Consider the following 21,828-nt stretch of genomic DNA (forward strand, 5'->3'; position numbering starts at 1 on the left):
GGAATAGGACACTATTGGTCTGACTGGTCATAAGATGGTCATAAGATGTTCCCAGTCTTGACTAGGACTAGAACAAATATTACTTTCATCTCATTTCAAACTGAATTTGTGTGTAGTTGTTTAGAACAGACTGATCATTTAAATTAAGACAAAACATTATTGCTTTGAAAAATGAAATATTTATTTTGTTCAGCGCAAAAAAACTAAAAATATTTTAAATAAACATAAAATTCCCATTTTTATTCACTAACCACCAAAATGAGAAAAGCTACAGGACATTTCAGTTAAAAATAAAACAAATAGTGTAACAATCTGCTAAAATTGTTGTTCTGCCTGACACATTGCACTAATATATGTTGCGTGTTATTCTAAATCATATTGTCTGAATGTTTTGCTAAACGAATAATTCACAGTGCATTATAGTCAACAGATGGCCTATCCATCCAGCTCTAATTGAAACATTCATTATATTTTCTGCTACATTTACACCTTCTACATATTTAACCAGTACACAATAAAAAAAAAACTTGCACAGGCTGCCTGAACAACAATCAGATTGAAAAAAGAATGCGCATAGACTGTTCCAATAACGGCCAGTTAAATTTCAAGTTTGTTTTACTCCCAATGTAAACAACAGTAAGCAATGCTCTACATTTTTAATACTATAGTAAACCTCACATTTTTGTTAAGTTGTGTTCTTTAATAAATATGTTTTTGACATTTGACAATGTGTGAACCAGAAGACCCAGGTTCAAATCCCACTTACTACTATTGTGTCCCTGAGCAAGACACTTAACCCTAAGTTGCTCCAGGGAGGGACTGTCCCTCTAACTACTGATTGTAAGTCGCTCTGGATAAGGGCGTCTGATAAATGCTGTAAATATCCTATGCCTTTTCCTAGACTTTATTATACTTTATGGTGTTAGATATAAAATATAATCAAAATACTGACATTAAATACACGTTGTGGGATGTCTGACCAAAAGACAAGCTCTCCCTGGGGTTCATTTAATTCCATCTTTCAATGGGTCTTCCTCATCTGGCATGGAAATTTTGATGGTTTTTCCAGCCATCCAGTTAGATTTATGTTGGAATCCTAATCCGATAGAAGAAACAAATACAATAAGTTAGCAATTCATTAATTCATTACATACAGATAGAAGATACTAACCTAATTTAAAGGCAGCAAGAATGGAAATCAGCGAAATTAGTCCAATGAGACCAAAAATAAAGGTCCTAGGTGATGAAGAAAAAGAAAGTTCAAATGAAATATAATATTTACGGATGGAGAAAATAAATCTTGTTTAATTTAAAACAGCAGTTGTGGTCATACCCTCATTGTGGACAAGAATGTCATGGACATTTGGGGTTTTTAGTGATTTCAGCAACTACATTTCAGGGGTTTAATGATTGTCCAGCCTTATATATCAATATATCAATCAAAAAAATAATTTGAAGCACTCTTGGAGGCATTTCTAAATGACTAGTTGAAGTGAAACTTGGTAACATGCACCAAAATTAATATTTGGTTGAATGACTATATTTGAGCCTGTGTGAGTTTAGAAAATAATTAAATATATATGTTGTACAATAATTTTAACCAACAAAATTCTTTTTAGGAAAGTCCAAAATTACATTAATGTCCCCCATTATTGTAGTCCTAGTATTTTTTTCACAGTTTATTAACATTATCTACATGGTAAATTAGATTTGAACTTACATATTAATGGCTTTATGTTGCATTTCATTTGTATGCAAAGCTATAGTTGGAGATGTAGTCAGGATCTTCATTGGCGTCGACCACTCTGTTTCCGTCACTAAGCAAAAGAAGATACATTCAGAAGGCATGTCTAGCATGTCTAAATATGACTGGCAAGTTAGGACAAGCGTGACATTTTCTCTTGTCAAAACACGCCTTAGGAACATCCACAACGCACCCTCTCATTATATAAATCTTTTCACTGAGCAGCCAAAAGTCACTGATGTTTGAGCTAATGTCACATCAAGTGTGTCTTCTGTAAAAAATAAACACAAACAAACTGGAATGGACTACAGGACTATGCCATAGAGCAGCATTAAACTTTTTTTATTATTACTTTTATCATTATCTATACATGTACCTCTTTGGCACTGATCACCAGACTTGACATAGCCATCCTCACATTCACACCGGGTGTCTGAGAACTGTGTGCAGCTCACTCCAACTTTCATTCCCTCACCTATGAAGGGTGAACACAAACAAACCGTTAATTTGATTGCTATTTGGTGTTACACAAGCACAGGCTTGTGCGCTGCTTCTAATCAAAGTTACAACAGTTTACCTGAACACTGAGAGCACTTTTTACAGCGGCACCCCGAATATCTCATGTGACTGATGACAGAGCAATTTTTCACTATAAACTGTCCTGCAAAGGACACATTAAGAAAGTAGCATGTAAAAAACAAATATGAGTTTTCGTAAGATCGTAATGCACAATCGCACAACTTACCAGAGCCGCAGAAAGAGCAACAAATCCCATTAACTTGAAACTGCGTGTCCCGAGGACAGGGGATTATTTGATTGTGAGCACCTAACAGTGCCGCAACCAAAACCATCCAACGCATAAGAAACACCATGTTTCCAGAGCACATTATTGCACACGTTTGAGTCACATTGTAGAAGGGGCTGCGGCTTTAAATGCTTCAAATTAAACTGGTCATCCCACAACCTCCAACAATGATTCAGTAGTGTGGGGGTTGGACCAAGAGATGGTAGTGAGCCAAAAGTTGTTCGTCATATAACCGGAAACCTCATTTATACTGGCTTTGTGTATGAGGGCTTAATCTGGACTGTTTTAGATAGCACTACTGTATCCATAGTAACCAGGTGAACACGTGGCCATTGCCAAGTTTCCCTCATGATTAAGAATAGCACCAGTTTTGAGAGAGAGAGATTAAGCCATAGTTACAGCTAACAAAATATTCTATATATTCTTTATTCCAACATGTTGCAGCATTCAAGTCAGTGATGTACAGCTCGAGGACCAGAAAGGTGTATGACACAGAATTTAAAGGTTTTAATTTGGCCTCTAGATTCCTCAGAGTTGCTGCTTGGTGCCATATATCACAGGACATCTTTGGAGGTTTTATGTGTGATTCATTAAACTTGTGCCAATCCGTGCATAAGCACATGTGCGTTTTGCTAAATCCTGCGTCTTTAACACCCTGAAACCAGTGTAATTTACAAGCCTGTGCCCCGCCGTAAAATATTGGAAGGTGTCAAAGAGCCTCTGAAGTGGAATTCAACATAATCACAACCAAGGTTTTTCCTAATATTACTATTGCACAGAAAGCAAAAAAATTATCCAGGTAGAGAGGAATAAGAAGCTTAAAATAGAAATAAAAGGGGGTGACAAATCGCTTGTATCAATATGCAGCTGGTCCCAAGCAGAAACCAGTGCAGTTCTTTTATGTGATTACAGAGCAAGATCTGACATGGCTGAATATGACTACTGTCATTGCTCTTATTTAAGTAGGCGTCTGACGTGGTTAAACTTTCGATGATACATCAATGAATTACGTAATGAATCATCAGTTAGGTCAATCTATTTAGCCAAATTCCAAATGTGTTCAGGCCAGCCCTGGCAGGTGAATTATGGTTTGTCCTATGAAATCTGGCCTTTGTATGAGTTCCTTGAAGAAAGCTTACCGCCGTCATGTGTGTTTTTAGGAACATCCTGATCCAGATGACGGTAACCTTAATTTAACGGCAAACAAAACTACACGGCACCCAAAGTCCCAACAAACTTTTTTTGTTACGTTGTCTTAAAAAGAAACCATTTAGATAGATATTGCACGCAGAATGTAAATGCAGTTAATCAAATGATGTGGTGGTAGTAGCCTAGTGGGTAACACACTCGCCTATGAAACAGAACACCCAGGTTCAAACCCTATTTACTACCATTGTGTCCCTGAGCAAGACACTTAACCCTGAGTGTCTCCAGGGGGGGGACTGTCCCTGTAACTACTGATTGTAAGTCGCTCTGGATAAGGGGGTTTGATAAATGCTGTAAATATAAACATATTTTCCTAAGATAACACAAAAAACCACGTGGATCAGTACACAAAAACCAGACCGAGCAAACCACTGTGTTTGAAACGTAATGGACGTTCGGTTTTACGAGACGGCTTCGATCCCCGACCCAAAATGGAGTGCGCGGCGTCGAATTTCCCGTTCCACCGACATGGCAGCGTCTCCGCTCTTCCCGATCACGTGGCAGCGCGCGCACCGGGGAGCGCTTCCGGTGGCGTTTCCTGTGTTTGTAAACTGAGGGGAGGCTGCGACTCGACGGTGGACAAAAAAAAACAAAACAAATCAACAATAACACCACAGCGACCGATTCGGAAAGGTACGGCGGTCGAAACCAACCGTGTCCGTCCGTGCGCGGCTGCGTGGGAGCGTTATTGCCAGGCGCGGCCGTGGATTGTGCCTTTTTTTTCGGGGAGACGGGGCTCCGTTTCGACTCCTACTCGAGGGTAGGGGAGGGGGGCTACGCAGCGGCCAGCGCCGAGTTCGTCGCGTAATCTCGGTCGGCGGCGTCGAGGCTCCGGGCCGCGACGTCAACACCCGCCTTCGGGCAGCCGCACCGCCGCGCCTGTGCGTCGACGTACTCGCGCTTTTGCCCGGGGCCCGCTAGCAAATGTTGGGCTTGCGTCTCTCGGGGCGCTCGAGTGGGCTAGTTAGCCAAGCTAGGTCCGCTAGCTAGAAGCTAACCGACGGAAGCTAGCGGCGGACGCTGCTAAACGCCGCCTCGACTTTCCCTGGCGTGAATTTGAAAGGTTGGTGTGAAGTCGGACGCCTGTTGGGGTTTTTTTTATTTAGGCTCCGGGTTACAGTAGTTGGTGTGCTGGGGGCTTTTCTCCGGTCCCCTTTTGTTTCGTCGCGTTTTATGGTGAAACGTGGGTGTTCCGCTGTCATCCAGGCGGTCGCCAGCCCTGCACGATCTGCACGAATAAACCGGTGTGGGGTCGAAATGTTTATCGCGTTAATGGCGAGTTGCAGGCACGACTGTCGTGTTGTGTTGTTAGGTTGGTGCTAGCTCACGCCGCCGGGACCAGTTGTTCTTGACCGCGACGTGAGTCATTTTTTCCCCCGTTTTGTGGCGGTCAGCGCAGACTGATGGAACACGTTTACATACCGAGGCAAGGGCAGGATAAAGCACATAATGCCAATTCTCTTACATTTGTTGTTCGTTACCGAAATATTTGACGTGTGGGGGATTTTTATTTATTTATTAAATAAATAAATAGAAAGGAAATCAAAATGTACACATTAAATCTAAACTATTATACTGAGTTTCCAAACAAGTTCCTTCATATATTTTTATAAGCGAGTAACATTTATGTGTAATTGCAGGCAAATGTTATATTTAAATGCCCACGATGAGACCACTGTAAAACCTCCACAACTCACTTTCATTTTCTTCTTCTTTTTACATTCTTCAAGGACTTGAATGCCTGATGATCGAAGTGGGTGTGGCCTTTTGTCCAACAATCCACCCTGAGTGACCACTCCTTCAACCACCTTGTCCCCACCCCTTTCCCCACCCTTCCACACCCTGTTCCCACGGCAATGTCGCATCTGCCCAGCAGCTCAGTCCGTGACCATATGAAATGGGTCTGTCCTCACTGCACACGCTATTAATATATTGTTGCTTTCATATGTGCACTAATTTATTACTGCCTCTGTGGAAAAATGGCTTTAAATTGTTTGTTTTTGAAATATTGTACTCTTCATAGGCGGGGTTGCTTGGCTGTGAGGCAGTCCTTTCCAGCATGGCTTTAATGCAGGCCAGTTCTATGGCTGCACCGAAGAAGATGATGTCACCGCTGGCACCTACTCCTACTCACGGCCCTGGTCAACGGGACATTCCTGACCGTGGGCCCCAGGGCCACATGGTCCTGCCGACCGGCATGAGCTGTCCTCCACTGGTTAGGAGAGGGTTGGGGTCTGGGGAAGATGTAGATGCTTGTTTATAAAATGTCATCTTTTCAGGGGATAAGATCAGGAATCATTATTCTTTAGCTTAGTAGAGGACCATATCAAAGTAAAGTCAAATGCTTTCATCTATTTCCCACTGCAAAATGTCAGAGAAGGCATAGGAGAAACAGTTTTTCTTGCAACTGTATTCCAAATGTTTACCATACAAATTGTCGGTATGCTTCAAGAATAATTCTGATGCAGACCTCAGAGTTGGATAAGACTAGCTGATTTGCTTAAGGAACATGTTTGTCATCCCCAATACAAACCTTTGCTCGGCTTGTAGACCTTTCAGCATCCATATTCAAAACAGGAAAAGGCAGTAATTCAAATTTTATTTGTCACGTACACAGTCATACACGGTATGAAATGCAGTGAAATGGTCTTTGCGACTGCTGTAGACCTCAAGTATTCGAGTGGAACCAATATGCAAATATTGCAAACATAACCAAATATTACAATTTTATGTTTTTAGACATAAAATATGTGTAACAGGTATGGTGACGGTGTGCAAATGTGTAAAGTGCAAATCTGTGCACGATTCAATGGATTTATCATATTTAATAATGAAGATAACATTTAATGAGCTTTATGTATAAAATGGCTGGTGTTTCCGTTTTCAGTTGTAATTGTATGTGCTATTTCTTAAGGTTCACTTTTCTGCTATGCTCAGGAAGAGGGACGGAGACTTAATTATCTGTTTGCGCTTGCTCCACAGCTCCTGCGGAAAGACGGAGAATTCCAAGCTCCTCGGCTTTTGGACGAAAAGGAAATGAGAGCCAATGAGGATATGCAGCTGAAAAAGAAGAACAGGAAGTCAGGAACTCCCTGTAAAGTCAGAGAGCAAGATGGCAGGGGTGGGAAGGTTAGTTTTTCCTTTAGTTTTAATCTGTTTTTTTTTTTTGTTTTTTTCCTGAATATGATATTTAGAAGATCATGCCCATGTCTGTTGAGTTTTTTTTTTGTAGGTGTTTACTTGTGTGTGTCTGTGTGTTTGTCTGTCTCTGCCTGCTTTCAAGACTGAGTGCATGCCTCTGTGTGAGTTGGGGGATGGGGTGGTTAGGGCATGGGGAAGGGGGGTGGGGTTGTTTGAAAAGGAAGAGGGAGGGGAAGGACGGAAGCACAATAACAGTTATTGTGTGTTTTTAGAAGGAGCACTAGCTCGTGGGGATGGGAGAGCCCAGTGTTTAAGTTAACAAAATGTTTGTCTCAAAAGATGTATGAAAAAGAAACACCACAATTACCTTTTATTTTACTACATGCAATGACATGCATTTTTTAAAATACATGTCATTTTGAGTAATACTGAAAATGTTGGAATTTATTATACGTGTTTGATTAATATATCTGTATATTGCTGGTTATGCATTCTCATTTGTTACCATAAACATAGGTGGTGGTGGTGGATGAGAACGGGAACTGTCCTCTGTCCAAAGTACAGAAGAATTTTATCTGCGACCACTGTTACGGTGCTTTCAGAAGTGGCTACCACCTGAAAAGACACATCCTCATCCACACTGGTACGTCTTTCACCGTCTGTTTATCAGTCAATGCTTTTTTATATTTTCCTGGGACTGAACTTTAACATTTTATGCTAGGAGAAAAGCCGTTTGCATGTGCCATATGTGACATGAGGTTCATCCAGCGTTACCACCTAGAGCGACACAGCCTCACTCATACAGGTATGAGTCCTTTGATAGACCTCATCAGCCAGAACAAAGTCAATAATGAGATGTCTTCAAATGAGGTCCTTTTACAAAAGGCAGTTGTTAAGTCAAATTTCAGCGATTTATCTGGTGTTTATTCTGAATGCAGATCACAATGCACAGACTGGAATAAATAAAATAAGAGGGAATAATGATGAACACTGGCATTAAGCAACAAAAAAAAAAACTTATCGATTATGCATCATGAGACAGAGGTGTCTTGTGAAATTTCAGTTCTAACTGAAATTCCAGATTGATGAGATCGAAATTGACATTTTGCCCCTGTGGAAAGACCACACCCCCATGGTTAGAAATAAGACCTTCAATGCCTTGGTTGCATGTATGCACCTTTTTTTTTTTTTTTAAGCCTCTTTTGCTTCAGACTTTAACTTTCACTTGCAATTATTCCACGAAAATAGTAGTTGATTATTATTGTTGAAGTGTAGTATAAATTGCTGGGTAATCTTTTAAAGTTTATTTAATATTCTTTTTTTGTTGTGGTTTGCTGGCATTATGGCATTTAGCATGCGCTCTTATCCAAAGCACCTTAGAATCAGAAGTTGCAGGGACAGTACTTGTGTTACTCAGACACAACTGTAGTAAATGGGATTTGAGCTGGTGACTTTGTTGTCCATTTCCATTGTTCCTACACAGAAACACTGAAAGCCTAAACTAAAAGTTTATTCAATTCAGATGAGAAATGAGTCCACATGATAAAAGAATTCTGCTGTTTTTCTGAATTAACAAGATTTTTTTTTTTCCATCTGAAAAAACAAGTGTAGTTTTCAGGACTAACAATTAATTCAGTTTACTTTTGGTTTGACACTGGGAGAGATCACCTACCCTTGGTCATGCTGAGGTCATGCTGAGTTTTTTTTCCCCAACATTAATTCAGAAAAATCTGCAGATTTTTTTTCCTCACTTGGATTCATTACGCTTCCATTATTTAAAGGCATTTAAAGTAAACTACATTTTAAATTCTAATTACTGCTGTTGTTATGTTTTTACCAACCTTTGTGTCTGTATAGATTGTTATTGTTACTGCTTAATGGAATAATGGTGGCTGTGGGATGAGCTGTGTTGACTAGGCTCCTCATTAGTATTTGAAATCTAGCCCCTTCGTAATTCCATGTACTCTAAGATGCAGTACAGCTATTGCCGGATCTCTGGGCCTTTTCTCTACTTTCTCTTTGTACTAAGACATTTGCAACCAAGGTACTGAAGTGTGTGTGTGTGTGTGTTTCACCCAACGTTGAGAAGCATTGTGCTGTTTTTAAGATATTGCCAAAAACAAAACAGCCTGGGGCAATTTGTTGTGTTTTCCATTTAATTTTGCTTCTGAAATTTCTGCAGAAATTTCAGATGCATCGTAAATGGCACAGAGCCTAGAGTTATACTCTGTAAGATTTACACACACACCTTAGTTTTGGGTGGTATTTAATGCTTTTCTCTAAGGTAGATTTTCTGTAAGTCGTCTTTACACTATAATAATATGTGATTTAACATTCTGGCCCTTGTCTTTCCCCACAAATAAATGTGGTGGAGCCACCTTTTGCTGAATACGTTTGCTCAGATTGTAAAATAATGTTGAGTTCCAAATTTGTCATGTGCAGATATTAATACCTTGTACTGGAAATGATGTGCTGAATCTCATCCACATAGCCCAAACTTGTCAAACCTATTGATTCTCAAGCACAAGGTGGCTTTGCCGTGTGTTGTGTCGAGTATTTGTGCAAAAGTGCAGTTTTGAATGTATTATTATTCCTCAGCTAAACAAGGGTACTTAAATTTTTAGTTTACAGAATAGGACTCAGTGAAATGATATTTGGGGTATTAACATTGCTTTATATACTTTTAACGCTACATATTATTATATCTGACTATTTTATGGATTACAACTTTTCCTTTCCTTGCGCCCTTATGGAGTTCATGTCTAGCCACCATTTAACGCACTGTACGTCATTCATAACTTTCATTCTGTTTTCTGCTCTGTGTAGACCCTCACTAAAGCTGGTACTCTGTATTTAGGGGTGAAGCCATATGCTTGCTCCATGTGTGACATGAGGTTTTTTCAGCGTTACCACTTGCAGAGACACAGCCTCACTCACACGGGTATGTGTCCTTCTGTTGTATGGCTCATACTACATTTCTTTCTTAGTCAATGTTCACAATAAAATGTGCTAACCGCACATCTTGATATTTATACTCATCGGCTACTGTATTCGATAAAAACTACCTTGTAACTGAATTCTTTTTGCGTTAAACATTCTGTACCTCACTGTATGGTTGAAAGTGATTCTAAATGTAATGCACTGCAGCCCAGCACACAGTGCACACAATGAAATGTGTCCTCTGCATTTAACCCATCACCCTTGGTGAGCATTGGCATTCAGCCATGAAATGCGTCTACGGAAGGTAGTTTGCTCAGAGACACCTTGGCGGTTCGGGATTTAACAAAAACGAACCCCAGCTTCTGCGGCACTCTATTTTCAAGGTGCTGTTTAACACTATGCACATTGAGGAAGCTCACTAATGTCACACCAAGTATGCCTTTAGGAATTATAGAAATAGTCAGGTACTAACAAAAAAGGATGGCTTTCCAGTTATCTGTATCTTGGAGGGAATGAAATAAATACACACACAGCCCATTTTGTTGATGTGTAATTATTTCTTTCACCCAGAGGATGAGCTTAATGGGGGAACTTGTGAATGTGCCACTTCCATCTCAGCCAAAAACCTAATCCCTTAGCAATCTTCAGTAAAACAAAATCTACATCAAATCAAATGTACTATAATGCTTCTGGCCATGTCTGCAAGTGTCTGACTCTGTTAATTTTGGAAAAGGTGTGTGTCTACACAGACAGAAACTAGCTTGGTAGGGAAATCTGAAATTTAGCATTCCCCATAGTGAGCATGTGAGTTTAATCACCCGCCTTGCAGTCTGTCCAGTGGTTAGAGTAACCGGCTCCTGTCATGGTCATGTCATCTCTTTTGTGGGGTCGTGTAGCTAATACTTGTGCTCTGTGCATTTAGGGGTGAAACCGTATGCATGCACGATGTGCGACATGCGTTTTTTTCAGCGCTACCACCTTCAGAGGCACAGTCTGATTCATACGGGTACGAGTCTCCCTCACATTACCCTTTACGCCGTCGCAGCAGGCTGCACAGATGCTATGCTTTTTATTGAGCGCTTTTTTTTTTCTTTTTTCCTGCCACACAATTCATATTTTTCCTTTCCCTTTTCCCCGTCACTTGATTATTGAATGTTGACAAGTGGCCTTCCTTGTTCTTTCCTAATCTCATTCGTTTCTGTGCTTTTGCAGAAAGAAAAATCTGTCAGGTTCTGTGTCTAACGTTCATCATGCGCTAACTGACAGGTTACTTGTCTGCAGCATGGCAGCAGCTCACGCTTCAGCCACTGGTCTGTGCCTTCATCACATGCCACCACCCCGCCGCCGGAAACAAATAACCGGCATCTTAAATGTCCGATCAGTCGCGCCTGCGCTCGCTCCAAAATATCTAAAATTTTACAGAGTATAGCTTCACTTCTGCCTGTGTTCATTGTGTCAGGCACTCATCACATGGCATGCTTTTTTTTTTTTTTTTTAATGGCAGGCGTCTGCTTCACCACTCTGTTGGTGTTTTTTTTGTCCTGCATTTGTTCATGTATGAACTGTGGTACAAAGTATTGCTGTTTTTGCAGGCCTCTGCTGTTAGCTAACGTGATGATGCTCTGTGCATTTAGGGGTGAAGCCCTACGCTTGTACCATGTGTGACAGGCGATTTTTCCAACGTTACCACCTGCAGAGACACAGCCTCACTCATACGGGTATGAGTCTTCCTGCCTTACCCCACGCACTGCTGCAGCAGGCTACACAGGCACAACACTAAAGCTCCACTTTTTTTTTTTTTTTTTTTTTTTTTTTTTTTTTTTAAAAGAAAATTTTATGCAAGTGTGTCTGCTGTCACACACTTGCATAATTTCTTTCTGGGCTAAATTGCCTGACCCTGCTTTTAACTATTAGAACCAACTTGCCAAACCATTTGCAGGATGACAAATGGCCAAGGTCCTTCTGGCAAGGTCCATATGTCCATAAGTAAATCCAGTCTGAAGTTTTGATAGGGACAAGTTGGCAACCCCTGTGTTCTGCCAAATTAAAGGTAAACCGTATGACTGCAACAAACTCGAGTTTGGATTTGGTGACCTGATTGAAATGGGCACATTGTGGCATTTGAGGATATGCTGATTTGCCAGTTATTCGGCTAAGCTAATATTTTGGTGCTCTGTGCATTTAGGGGTGAAGCCCTACGCTTGTGCCATGTGTGATATGAGGTTTTTTCACCGTTACCATCTGCAGAGACACAGCCTCACTCACACGGGTATGAGCACACTCCTCCTACCCTCGCATTCAAAACTTCTTGCACATGATCATGTGTTCTGTGTGAACTGGGTTAGGTCTTCTTGATTTCGTGGAGTAGTTTCATATGGACATGGTGCGGGTGACAGGTTGTCTTCCTGAAAAGCTGGAGTTTGATTGGACAGTACTTTAATACAGATATTATATTGATTTGCTGTGATTTTTTTTTTTTTCGTGCTAGAGTTTATGTAGCTTGGAATGGTAAGTCATTGTATTAGGAAGTTTAAATTAGTCTGCCCAGTTAAGTGTTTTTTGAAAGGCGTTCTGGAGCCCTTTAAACAGAATGCTGAAGCATTTCAAACACCATGTGAAATGTTTTTTGAATTCTGGATTTTCTTAAACCAAATATCGGGGTAGGAAATATTCATGAGTAAACTTTTAAAGGAATACTTGCGTGCATGTCCAAATCTTCACTGTTGTTACCAAATCATGTGATTTATCAGTGATTTAATACTTTACGTGCTCTCCTTTATTGTGTCTGAACTGTTGGTTTAGGTGTAGAAGCAACATTTGTCAGTAAAAATTTGCTATTCAAATTCAGAAAAATGTAATAATTTTGAATTCTGTATTCACATTATGCATGTTGTTATGAAAGTAATTTTAAGTATCCTTTTATGCTATTATTTATTTTAATATTGTAGTCTAGCCAGGTTTTCTTTCACTTTTATGTTACCAGGTCCATGGTTTATTATAGATTCACAAATGTTGGGAAATTCATGTGTATTTCCAACATTGTTTGTATGGCCTTGAAATGGTGAAAAATGCAGGGATGTTCAGTCTGTGTAGCTGACATATTGGTGCTCTGTGCATTTAGGAGTGAAGCCATACGCTTGCACCATGTGTGACATGAGGTTTTTTCACCGTTACCATCTGCAGAGACACAGCCTCACTCATACTGGTATGTGTCTTCTCAACTTAACCCTCTCACTGATGATTGGCTGTACCTTTATTGTTTCCAGTCCTCCCATAAACAATTTTACTCTGATACAGTATGTAACATCATTATCGCATGCTCATTCTAAATTGTCTTATGCATATTATCCCACAAGTCATGATTTACGTATTACTATAACTATAGTCTGTGTAAATTAAAAGCGTAACTGCAGGTAAATAATTTTTGCAGATTTATGTGTCCCTACTTTTTTTCTTTCTTTTATTAATTACTACTACCCAGCCATGCTAATGGAGTTAGTTTTATGTTTCATAGTTCTGGATTGATCCCTTCTAGCTTCTATCCCTTCAGAACTGTAGAACTGCAGTTGTATTAAGATAGATCAGTATGGGTGTACTGTAAGTGTTAAATAGATAAATAGACATTTTCACCTAGCCTTCTTTGCTTCATAGCCAATATTTTCTAGTCACTGATTTGATTAATTTCACCCCCCCTCAATCCTGCCTCTGGAGCAACACCTGCAGGACACTGCTTTACCACCTTCATTTATTTGTACATCAAAATATGATGAACACTGATTCTGTTAGCTGCAGAAATATGTATAATTTTAAATGTAAAATTGAATTAAATTTTTTTTCCACAATATCACAATGTTCAGCTATTTGATGTTTAGCCAAATCTGACACGTTGTGTCATATTTGTTATTTGCTATGAATTAAAAAAAAAAAAGGCTGGGTGAAAAATCATAAGTGTGTTTATCATAAGGTTGTTTGTCATAGTTTTTATAGATTGTGAACATTAGTCAATAGTTTGTTTAGCTGCAAATGCGGTATAGAATCTTTCTGGATACGCCACCACTACACCCTCCCCCCTTCTTAGACTATTAGCTATTGTTTTTCATGGTGACCCATGATACGTTTTTGAAAGTAGTTTGTTCAGACAGCAATTACGTTTAATTATAATGCAGTCTAAGTTAAAAATCCAGCTTAAAGCTACATGGATGTAGTTATTACTGAATTATTCATTTTATTGGTTACAAAGTTACATACAAAGTTACATTGAACAGGACAATATAGTAGTTTATACTGATATATGTTCAAGAAGTATATATGCTTATTTTGCTCCAGCTTCTGTCTATATACTGCAGGGTTTTTAGATCTGACACTGTGGTCCATATTTAGGCCTAGTTTAACGCAATGTGAGTTTAAAGTAGTGTGTGCCATTGAGCCCTATGAAGTAGTTGCAGTGGTGTTGTGTAAAGGAGAGTAGTTTTGAACTTTAATGCACTGGTATTGTTTGCATTCAGGGGTGAAGCCCTACGCTTGCACCATGTGCGATATGAGGTTTTTCCAACGTTACCACCTGCAGAGACACAGCCTCACCCATACGGGTATGAGCACTCTCACTGAATGTGTTACAGATTACAAGAGAACATCAGTCGTAGCAAACTCGAGTTTGGAATTTTATGCTAATTCAATTGGAAATCTTTTTAGGCTACAGACCGAAACCATCACTTGGGCTTGACCATTAAGATGGTAACCCCTTCTCTACATTACTTTCTGAGAAGTAATTCATATTTATTTGGCTGAAGAATACATTGTCAATCCTGCAATACAAAAGGAATCTATTGTGCTAACAGGCTACTTGCCAACATAAAAAGCAAATTGCTTAAATTCAAGATCGCCATGGTCATTTGTCACTGAGCCCATTGGCTTTTCTGCTGAGAGAGGGAGGGGTTTATCATTGGGTGGCAGTCAAATTTAAAGTGGCACTAAAATAGCGTGGTAAAGGCATGAATGTAAGGTAGGCAGAAGGATGTGTGCTGATGTTGGTGCTCTGTGCATTTAGGGGTGAAGCCCTACGCTTGCACTATGTGTGATATGCGGTTTTTCCAACGCCACCACCTCCAGAGACACAGCCTCACCCATACGGGTATGTGCTCTCTAACTCTGGGCTCTTTTGATACCTTATTTATGTCTTTTAAACATTGCAACGGAAAGTTCAGGTCAATTTCCACAAGTGAAATTGGGCATTTAAGCAAATGTCACTGATTTCTTTTATGCCAACGAAACAGCAGCTGCCTCCTCACAAGATTAGATGTCTGGTTGTTTCTTGTATATAAGCAGTGTTGGGCATACAGCATGTTCGTTAGAGTTGATTGGTCTGTGCAGGAATATTTACACGAGGTGGTAGCGTTCCTGTTTTTTGGATCTTCTTATGAAATATATATATATATGTTTTAGTTTGTGAGAAATTGATGCATACTTTTTTTCTTTAAAGCTGACTCCATAATGTATGCTTACAATGGTGCTCTGTGCATTTAGGGGTGAAGCCGTACGCTTGCACCATGTGCGATATGAGGTTTTTCCAACGTTACCAACTGCAGAGACACAGCCTCACCCATACGGGTATGAGCACACTCACTATACTCTTTCTGCTGAGAACTCTTTAAATGTATTGTAAAAATGAAAAAAACCACATCAAACTCGAGTTTGGGTTTCCAGATTTTAAGGCGGTGTAGTGGTGCATTTGAGTTATAGTGGCAAATCTGTTTGATTCTCATTGCAATTATTTCGGAAGTTAATTAAATGCCAGTATAATTTGAGATTGACTTATCACTATGCATTTTCATTAGCTTTAGTGACTTCTTTGTTTATGAACTAAAATATGTGGCACATTTTTAAAAAATATCTGTGCTTGCTGAACATGCTGTGGTTTTAGCCGCCCCTATGTGTACTTTTATTCTGTGATGGTGCTGCTTTAGAAGGAATGCTAAAAGCATAATTAACAACCATTCTGTGATGTGATACAACTATATATCAGAGAAACATTTGCTTAAACTGGTGCTCTGTGTATTCAGGGGTGAAGCCCTACGCTTGCACCATGTGTGATATGAGGTTTTTTCAACGTTACCACCTGCAGAGACACAGCCTCACCCATACGGGTATGAGCCTCTTATTTTGCACTCAGAGAGTAGGATCAGGTTATTCACAATGTTGGAGCAGGATATTTTCTTTTTTCAGCCTTGTAGGTTATGTGAAGGTGGGTCATGATGAGTTCAACACTGTTGTGACTATTTGGTGTTAGGAACATCTCTACAAGATGGGACAGGGAATCTCTGTAGCTAGACCTGAATTATTTTTCTTTGTCCTCATGGTACCTTTGCAGCTATGGTTCTAAGTGACTCATCATAGAGTGCTTTGAGTGAGCCGCCCCAAGTCTGTGTTCTAAATTTGCCCAACGAGGTTTCCTCTGACAACAGGGATTTACGTGTTGGGACAGGCGTTTAGGTGAGAACTCCATTTAGATGAAGTTCAGGTTGACTAGGCAAGCTGTGACAAGATGGGTCACTTTTACAACTGTTGTCAGTTTCCACTGTAATTTACACCCATTATACAACAAGTACATTTCGGCTGTATGAATTTTATTTTACAAATCCACATTCAAATACATAAATCAAAGTATGGCTTTGGTAGACTTATGTTTTCCTAAATTAATAATTAAGAATATTAGATTAATTTTGGAGTCATCAAATGATAAAAGTGATATAAAATGACCCCAGATGTTTCAGGTTGGTGCACAGGAACGTAGTGAGTGTGAGACTGTGGCAGAAAGATATATGTTTATATTGGTGCTCTGTGCATTTAGGGGTGAAGCCGTATGCTTGTCCGATGTGTGACATGCGGTTTTTCCAGCGTTACCACCTGCAGAGACACAGCCTCACTCACACGGGTATGTGTCCCCCCCCCTACCACGCAGGGAATCAAACATAAAGCCAATCACATGCATGCATCCTAACATTACTGGTTAATTCACTGGTCTCAAAAATGTCGTTTACATCGCAATAGCACAAACTCTAGAACCTGATAACTATTCTCCTACATGTGGGGAAAAACAAAACATACTGTTAGTTGAAATAAATTGTAAAAAATGTTAAGTATATTGTTGCCTTATTTATTCACAGCAGCATTATTTACTTGATACTGTTTCATATTGTATTTATTATTGCAATATGATCAAATTCTAACCATTTTCCCTAGCCCTGCCTATCTAGATTTGCCCCAAAATTCTTTAGCGATACTTTCTTGTGTATATTTGGATAAATATTCACATTTAAATTGTATAGGTTTGTATGAGGCTCTCCTGTTAGCCACCAGACTGATTGCATTTTGTCTGCACTGATTGCATAATGTACTGAACTGTCACAGTGGGGTTTGCTGTTAGATGTTGGTAGTGAACTGGTACCGACACATAGGTTTCTGGATATCAGCCGTTGAATGAGCAGAAGCAGGGGTGTCTGTGTGTGGCTGACTGCAGACTTTACCTTCACTGAATGAGAACCACACTGCAGAAGCATGGCTTGAACGTAGGAATTGTCTTTGTTGTTGCTTTGTGGCGAAACACTAAAAATGGTGCTCTGTGCGTTTAGGGGTGAAGCCATACGCTTGTTCCATGTGTGACATGCGATTTTTCCAGCGTTACCACCTGGAGAGACACAGCCTCACTCACACGGGTATGTGTCCCTCTTGTCCAGGAGAAATTTGAACTGTGCCACATCTTAGTCCAGACAGACTGGGCTCCATTGAGCCACCAAAATACCAAAAAATATATAAAATTCTCGAACAATTCTGAAAATCTGCCGTCACAAACTCGAGTTTGGGTTAAGTCGGAACACACAGGGTGAACCTTTCACTCCTCCATTGCCATCCTAATGGTTTCTCCAAAGGGGTTCCACTCATGACTCACCTGTCACATATAATCCTGTTTGATCATGATTGCAAGCATTAAGCATGCATTAGTCACCCTTTAGTAAGTGCTTACACATGCATGCCCCCTTTTAAAAGCCAGAGTAGAAACCACCTACGCATCTCTGGTGCCTCTTATTATAATGCCATAGAAACCACTGCATCACCTTTCTTCTTTAGCTTGCTTGGGTAAGGTTTTGGATTGCCTAAGGCTGCACTGTCAGATGTGTAGGTATGTGTAGCAGTAATCAAAGATACTACTTTAGATTGTGTCACTATCCTGTCATACTTTTTAAAACACTTGTAAATGCTAATAATGCAAGTTTGAGTGAATATTTACACATGGAAATGAAACCATCCCAAAAGCAACATATACTTTGATTGTAGTTGCGCAGCTACACACACAGAAGCCCTGGCTGTCCGATATCTCTGAAAGGGGCTCTGATTGGATTGACCTGTGCCACTTGTGCATTGTAGGTGAGAAGCCCTTCGCATGTGACATGTGCGACATGCGATTTATCCAGCGATACCATCTAGAACGACACAAGCGCGTTCACAGTGGGGAGAAGCCGTACCAGTGTGAGCGCTGCCAGCAGGTGAGATGTGTTAGGAACACATTCCTGTTCCTAAACTTTACCGGGGTACTTATCTCTTTCTGTTGTATTAAGATGGAAAACTAAATTAATTGCTGGTATGTCTGGGCTGCTGTAATATCAGCTTCACACTATTGCAGTAATATGATAATAACCCTAAATTCTGTTTGGAAAAGTGTCTCTTTTTTTTTTTTTTTTTTTCTCCTTCTTCTTTCACTAAAACACTGCGGCACAGCACACAGTGGCAAAACAAAATGTGTCCCCTGCATTTTATCCCATCACTCTTGGTGAGCAGTGGGCAGCCATGAAAGGCGCCCGGGGAGCAATATGTGGGGATATGATGCACACAAACCCACCAGAGTACTTTGAAACAAAAACTTACCCAGCCCTAAATTGTGAAAATGTGTTTCACAGATTGCATTTTATATGTGTGTGTAACTGCATATTGGTTTCTCAAACTGTGTAGTCAAATTCGACTGTATTAAATCTTATATATAAAATATACATTTCTCTGCACTGCAAGTTATTTAAAGGATCCCAGCACTTTTTATTTGAAAAAAGAAAAAAATGTTCATTTGAACTTTTGTAGCCACAATTTCAGGTTATTTTACAGCTCGCATTTATTTGAGCCATTTTAAGAGTGCCTCCACCCTTTAATTTCTGCCAGAGCATGTTGGGTTTTTTAAGTAAGATGTTATTGTACATTTACAAAACAGAAGTGAGCTCTATGATATTGAGCATGATCTGAAACAAAAGACAGAGACGTTAACAGAAGACGTGTTTCTGAATAAATGTTTTTGTCCCCCTTTGTATAGAATTTCTCTCGGACCGATCGCTTGCTGAGGCACCGACGGTTGTGTCAGGGGCGTGGCATTGCGAAAGTGGAGTCACAGCCATGCTGTGAACCCCGTCCCTATCCCCAGGAGCCACCGCCCCCCACCTCAGCCTGGAGCCCGCTTCACCCTCCCCCCGGCAGGCTCGCTGTCTGACATACCCTCACCCGACTCCTCCCCCCTCTCACTCCCCGCCACCTGCTCCCCTGAGATCCAGCCGCCCCTGCAGTCGGCAGAAATCTGCCTCCCAGGCACTAAGCTCAGGGGCGCGGTACTGTGGCCGAAACTGATAATGCCGCTTTCAGTCCTGAGAGGTGGGGAGAATAAGCGAGGGATCAGATTTTTTTTTTTTTTTTGTTCTTTGTTGTTTTTATTTTGTTCCACTTGTAATTTGGAAATGTGGAGATTTTTGTGAGTTCATTTGTACTTAATATGATTTTGTTATCATTATTATTATTATTATATACTAATTTACAGTTGTGTTATATGGTGGTACTTTTAAGGGAAAGGAACCAAGGAACTACACCTGGCCAGTGGGTAAAGTGGTTGTGAAATTAAATTGAGAAACCTGTCTGGAAGTGGAAAGCTGTTTACCCATTGAATGTTAGAAGGCTGTCTGGGAAAGAAAGACATTTTTGTGTTTGGTTGAAAGAGATCACATTTGAAGGGTAAACACAGTTAACACACACAGTACATTTCAGAAAGTTCATGATAAAGTATCATTTTAAAAACAGAGATCTCTTATATTGTTAGATGCCGCCATTTTGTCTGCAGCACCAGCGTTGTGCTGGTGACTCAGGAAACGGCACAAGATGGCAGCACATGAGGTGCAAAAACCTTAATCTACAAAATCCTTTAACACTTGCAGAATAACAGTAATGAGAATTTCTGTCCAACAGAGGAACGCTGAAAATGGCACAGTGACATCAATTTGCCATTGATTCTTTATGCGAAGTTTTAGTTACAAAATGACTGTATCGCTGTTGTTATTCCCATGTTTTGCTACTTCCATATCTTCAGTATGGCACAAGATAACTTAAGTCCACAACACTTAACCATATATACCGATCTCTACTGTCCAAGACATACTCAATCTTGTGGCCTTAGGATGTGCTTTTTTTTTTTTTTTTTTAATAAATATACATTTTAAAGGTTATTTTTACTTAATGATGTAATTATTGTTTCACTTAGATGTATTTGATATAGTCACTGCCTTTACAGAAAGACAATGATTTCCAAAGTTGCCATTGTAATGAAACCTTGCTTTCCCATTCTGGCACTTGACAGCTTCAGTGTTCTAACAGGTTATGTATTAGCTACGCAACTTTCTTCTGTAATTAATGTTATCCATAAAAAATACTGTTATTATCTGTTATGGATGATATATTGTTGTGTATCTGTATAAAAGACTAAAGGAAGACTGCAATAATGGCAACGTCTTTAAACTGAGACAGGCGTGGTAACATGGAAAGTTCCAAATCTTTCAGCGTTTGGGGCACATCTAAGGTTCCAGTCCCTTGCAGAATGCCTTCTGAATTTTTATTTTTTTTCTGAGGATTAGGCCTTAACTCAAATGAGAGGAACCAATTATGATCGTTGAACCAAGTTGGTTCTGTTCCCAGGAGTTAGTTCACTGCTTATATATATATGTTTTTTTTTTTTGTATAACTTTTGACATGTCTGTGTTATGTAGCATCTGCTGTATGTCGCCTTGGCATTTAAGGGCACATTGGGTGTGTTTGCTAAACCACAGACATGCGGTTTACCAGTTGTTTACCTCTGTGCCCTTGCATGCAACGTTTTTTTATTATTATTATGTTGTGTTTTTTTTTTTTTTTTTTTTTTTTAATACAACCCCGTCAAATTGTCCACAGGTGCAACAAGGGTTAACTGGGTTGCCATATTTGTATTTAATCCACTCTTTGTTTAAATGATGTAAACATAACTATGAATCTGACAGCAAATGGACTACAGCTCCTCTCTTAGTGACAGTAGGAACATGGTTCTGTTTGTATTTCAAGGACCTCTTTTCTTTTTGTAAAATGACTTTAAAACACTGGAGAGATTACATGAGAATACAGGTTTCTTTTTTATTATTTTAAGCAAAACTAGAGTTTAGTATTTAGACAGAGCCTCTCTTCAACTCGATACAGGAATGGGTTGACGTGGTTGGATCGGCATTGACAGCCCATCATGGGCCTTTTTTTATTTTATTTTTTTTTACCTCACGATTTTCTCCCCTGCATATTAACCCCTGCACCCCTTCAATTTTAGTGAATTATATTGATAGCGATATTAGTCAGGAGACCACATCTATGGTAGCCAACACAAAATAGACTTTGGTTAATAGACTTGCATGCAATTACCGTCATCAGTTAAAGATATTTTTTAATTTTGTGTAGGTAAAATGTTTTCAGATATTTTTTTCTAATAAAAATGTGATCTCATTATTGTAAAACAAAACAAACAAAAAAAAAAACAATGGGCAAACTAATATGTACCCTTGTGATCCAATTAGTTTTCATTGTACAGAGTGAGGAGAGGGGCTTCCATTATGCAGAAATAAAATACTTTGTAAATGTACATGTTTTTGAATTATTGTGTAAAAATAACATAACATTC

General features: G+C 39.6%; 2 protein-coding genes across 22 annotated transcripts; one reads left to right on the forward strand and one right to left on the reverse strand.

Moving 5' to 3' along the window:
* Positions 1 to 169: 169 nt before the first annotated feature.
* LOC114800787 (tumor necrosis factor receptor superfamily member 23-like) lies at positions 170 to 3,888 on the reverse strand. 6 transcript variants are annotated; one of them, XR_003751433.1, is made up of 7 exons: positions 2,490 to 3,882; positions 2,322 to 2,405; positions 2,121 to 2,219; positions 1,938 to 2,015; positions 1,721 to 1,817; positions 1,172 to 1,236; positions 171 to 1,096 (listed from the first exon to the last, which is right to left on the reverse strand). XR_003751433.1 is itself a non-coding variant. In XM_028998587.1 (6 exons), the coding sequence occupies exons 1-6, from the start codon at positions 2,629 to 2,631 to the stop codon at positions 1,005 to 1,007; spliced, it is 579 nt and encodes a 192-aa protein (XP_028854420.1). In that variant the 5' UTR covers positions 2,632 to 3,846; the 3' UTR covers positions 175 to 1,004. The 6 variants fall into 6 exon arrangements, 2 of the variants coding, with proteins under 2 accessions (XP_028854420.1, XP_028854421.1); XR_003751432.1 differs by having other exon boundaries at positions 1,721 to 2,015; positions 2,490 to 3,888; XR_003751435.1 differs by lacking the exon at positions 1,172 to 1,236 and having other exon boundaries at positions 2,490 to 3,871.
* A 369-nt stretch (positions 3,889 to 4,257) lies between these two features.
* On the forward strand, positions 4,258 to 21,789 carry znf740a (zinc finger protein 740a). Of its 16 annotated transcripts, none has more exons than XM_028998570.1 (19): positions 4,258 to 4,388; positions 5,486 to 5,656; positions 5,779 to 5,970; positions 6,738 to 6,884; positions 7,413 to 7,539; positions 7,618 to 7,701; positions 9,754 to 9,837; positions 10,759 to 10,842; positions 11,471 to 11,554; positions 12,022 to 12,105; positions 12,958 to 13,041; positions 14,342 to 14,425; positions 14,884 to 14,967; positions 15,360 to 15,443; positions 15,896 to 15,979; positions 16,684 to 16,767; positions 17,465 to 17,548; positions 18,258 to 18,376; positions 19,189 to 21,789. In XM_028998570.1, exons 2-19 carry the CDS (start codon positions 5,612 to 5,614, stop codon positions 19,360 to 19,362), a joined length of 1,812 nt encoding a protein of 603 aa, XP_028854403.1. In that variant the 5' UTR covers positions 4,258 to 4,388; positions 5,486 to 5,611; the 3' UTR covers positions 19,363 to 21,789. The 16 variants fall into 16 exon arrangements, with proteins under 16 accessions (XP_028854403.1, XP_028854407.1, XP_028854405.1 ...); XM_028998571.1 differs by lacking the exon at positions 4,258 to 4,388 and adding an exon at positions 4,756 to 4,818; XM_028998574.1 differs by lacking the exon at positions 15,896 to 15,979.
* The last annotated feature ends 39 nt before the right edge of the window (positions 21,790 to 21,828 follow it).

This window comes from Denticeps clupeoides, chromosome 12, assembly GCF_900700375.1.
Source record: "Denticeps clupeoides chromosome 12, fDenClu1.1, whole genome shotgun sequence".
NCBI classification, from domain to species: Eukaryota; Metazoa; Chordata; class Actinopteri; order Clupeiformes; family Denticipitidae; genus Denticeps; species Denticeps clupeoides.

Coding starts and splice junctions, on each gene's coding strand:
- LOC114800787 (XM_028998587.1), bottom strand. CDS start 2,631: ATGTGCTCTGGAAACATGGTGTTTCTTATGCGTTGGATGGTTTTGGTT. Junction 1,818..2,120: donor TGGTGATCAGTGCCAAAGAG/GTACATGTATAG, acceptor TCTTTTGCTTAG/TGACGGAAACAGAGTGGTCG. Junction 1,237..1,720: donor CAACATAAAGCCATTAATAT/GTAAGTTCAAAT, acceptor TTCATCACCTAG/GACCTTTATTTTTGGTCTCA.
- znf740a (XM_028998570.1), top strand. CDS start 5,612: ATGTCGCATCTGCCCAGCAGCTCAGTCCGTGACCATATGAAATGG. Junction 15,980..16,683: donor ACACAGCCTCACCCATACGG/GTATGAGCCTCT, acceptor CTGTGCATTTAG/GGGTGAAGCCGTATGCTTGT. Junction 16,768..17,464: donor ACACAGCCTCACTCACACGG/GTATGTGTCCCC, acceptor CTGTGCGTTTAG/GGGTGAAGCCATACGCTTGT.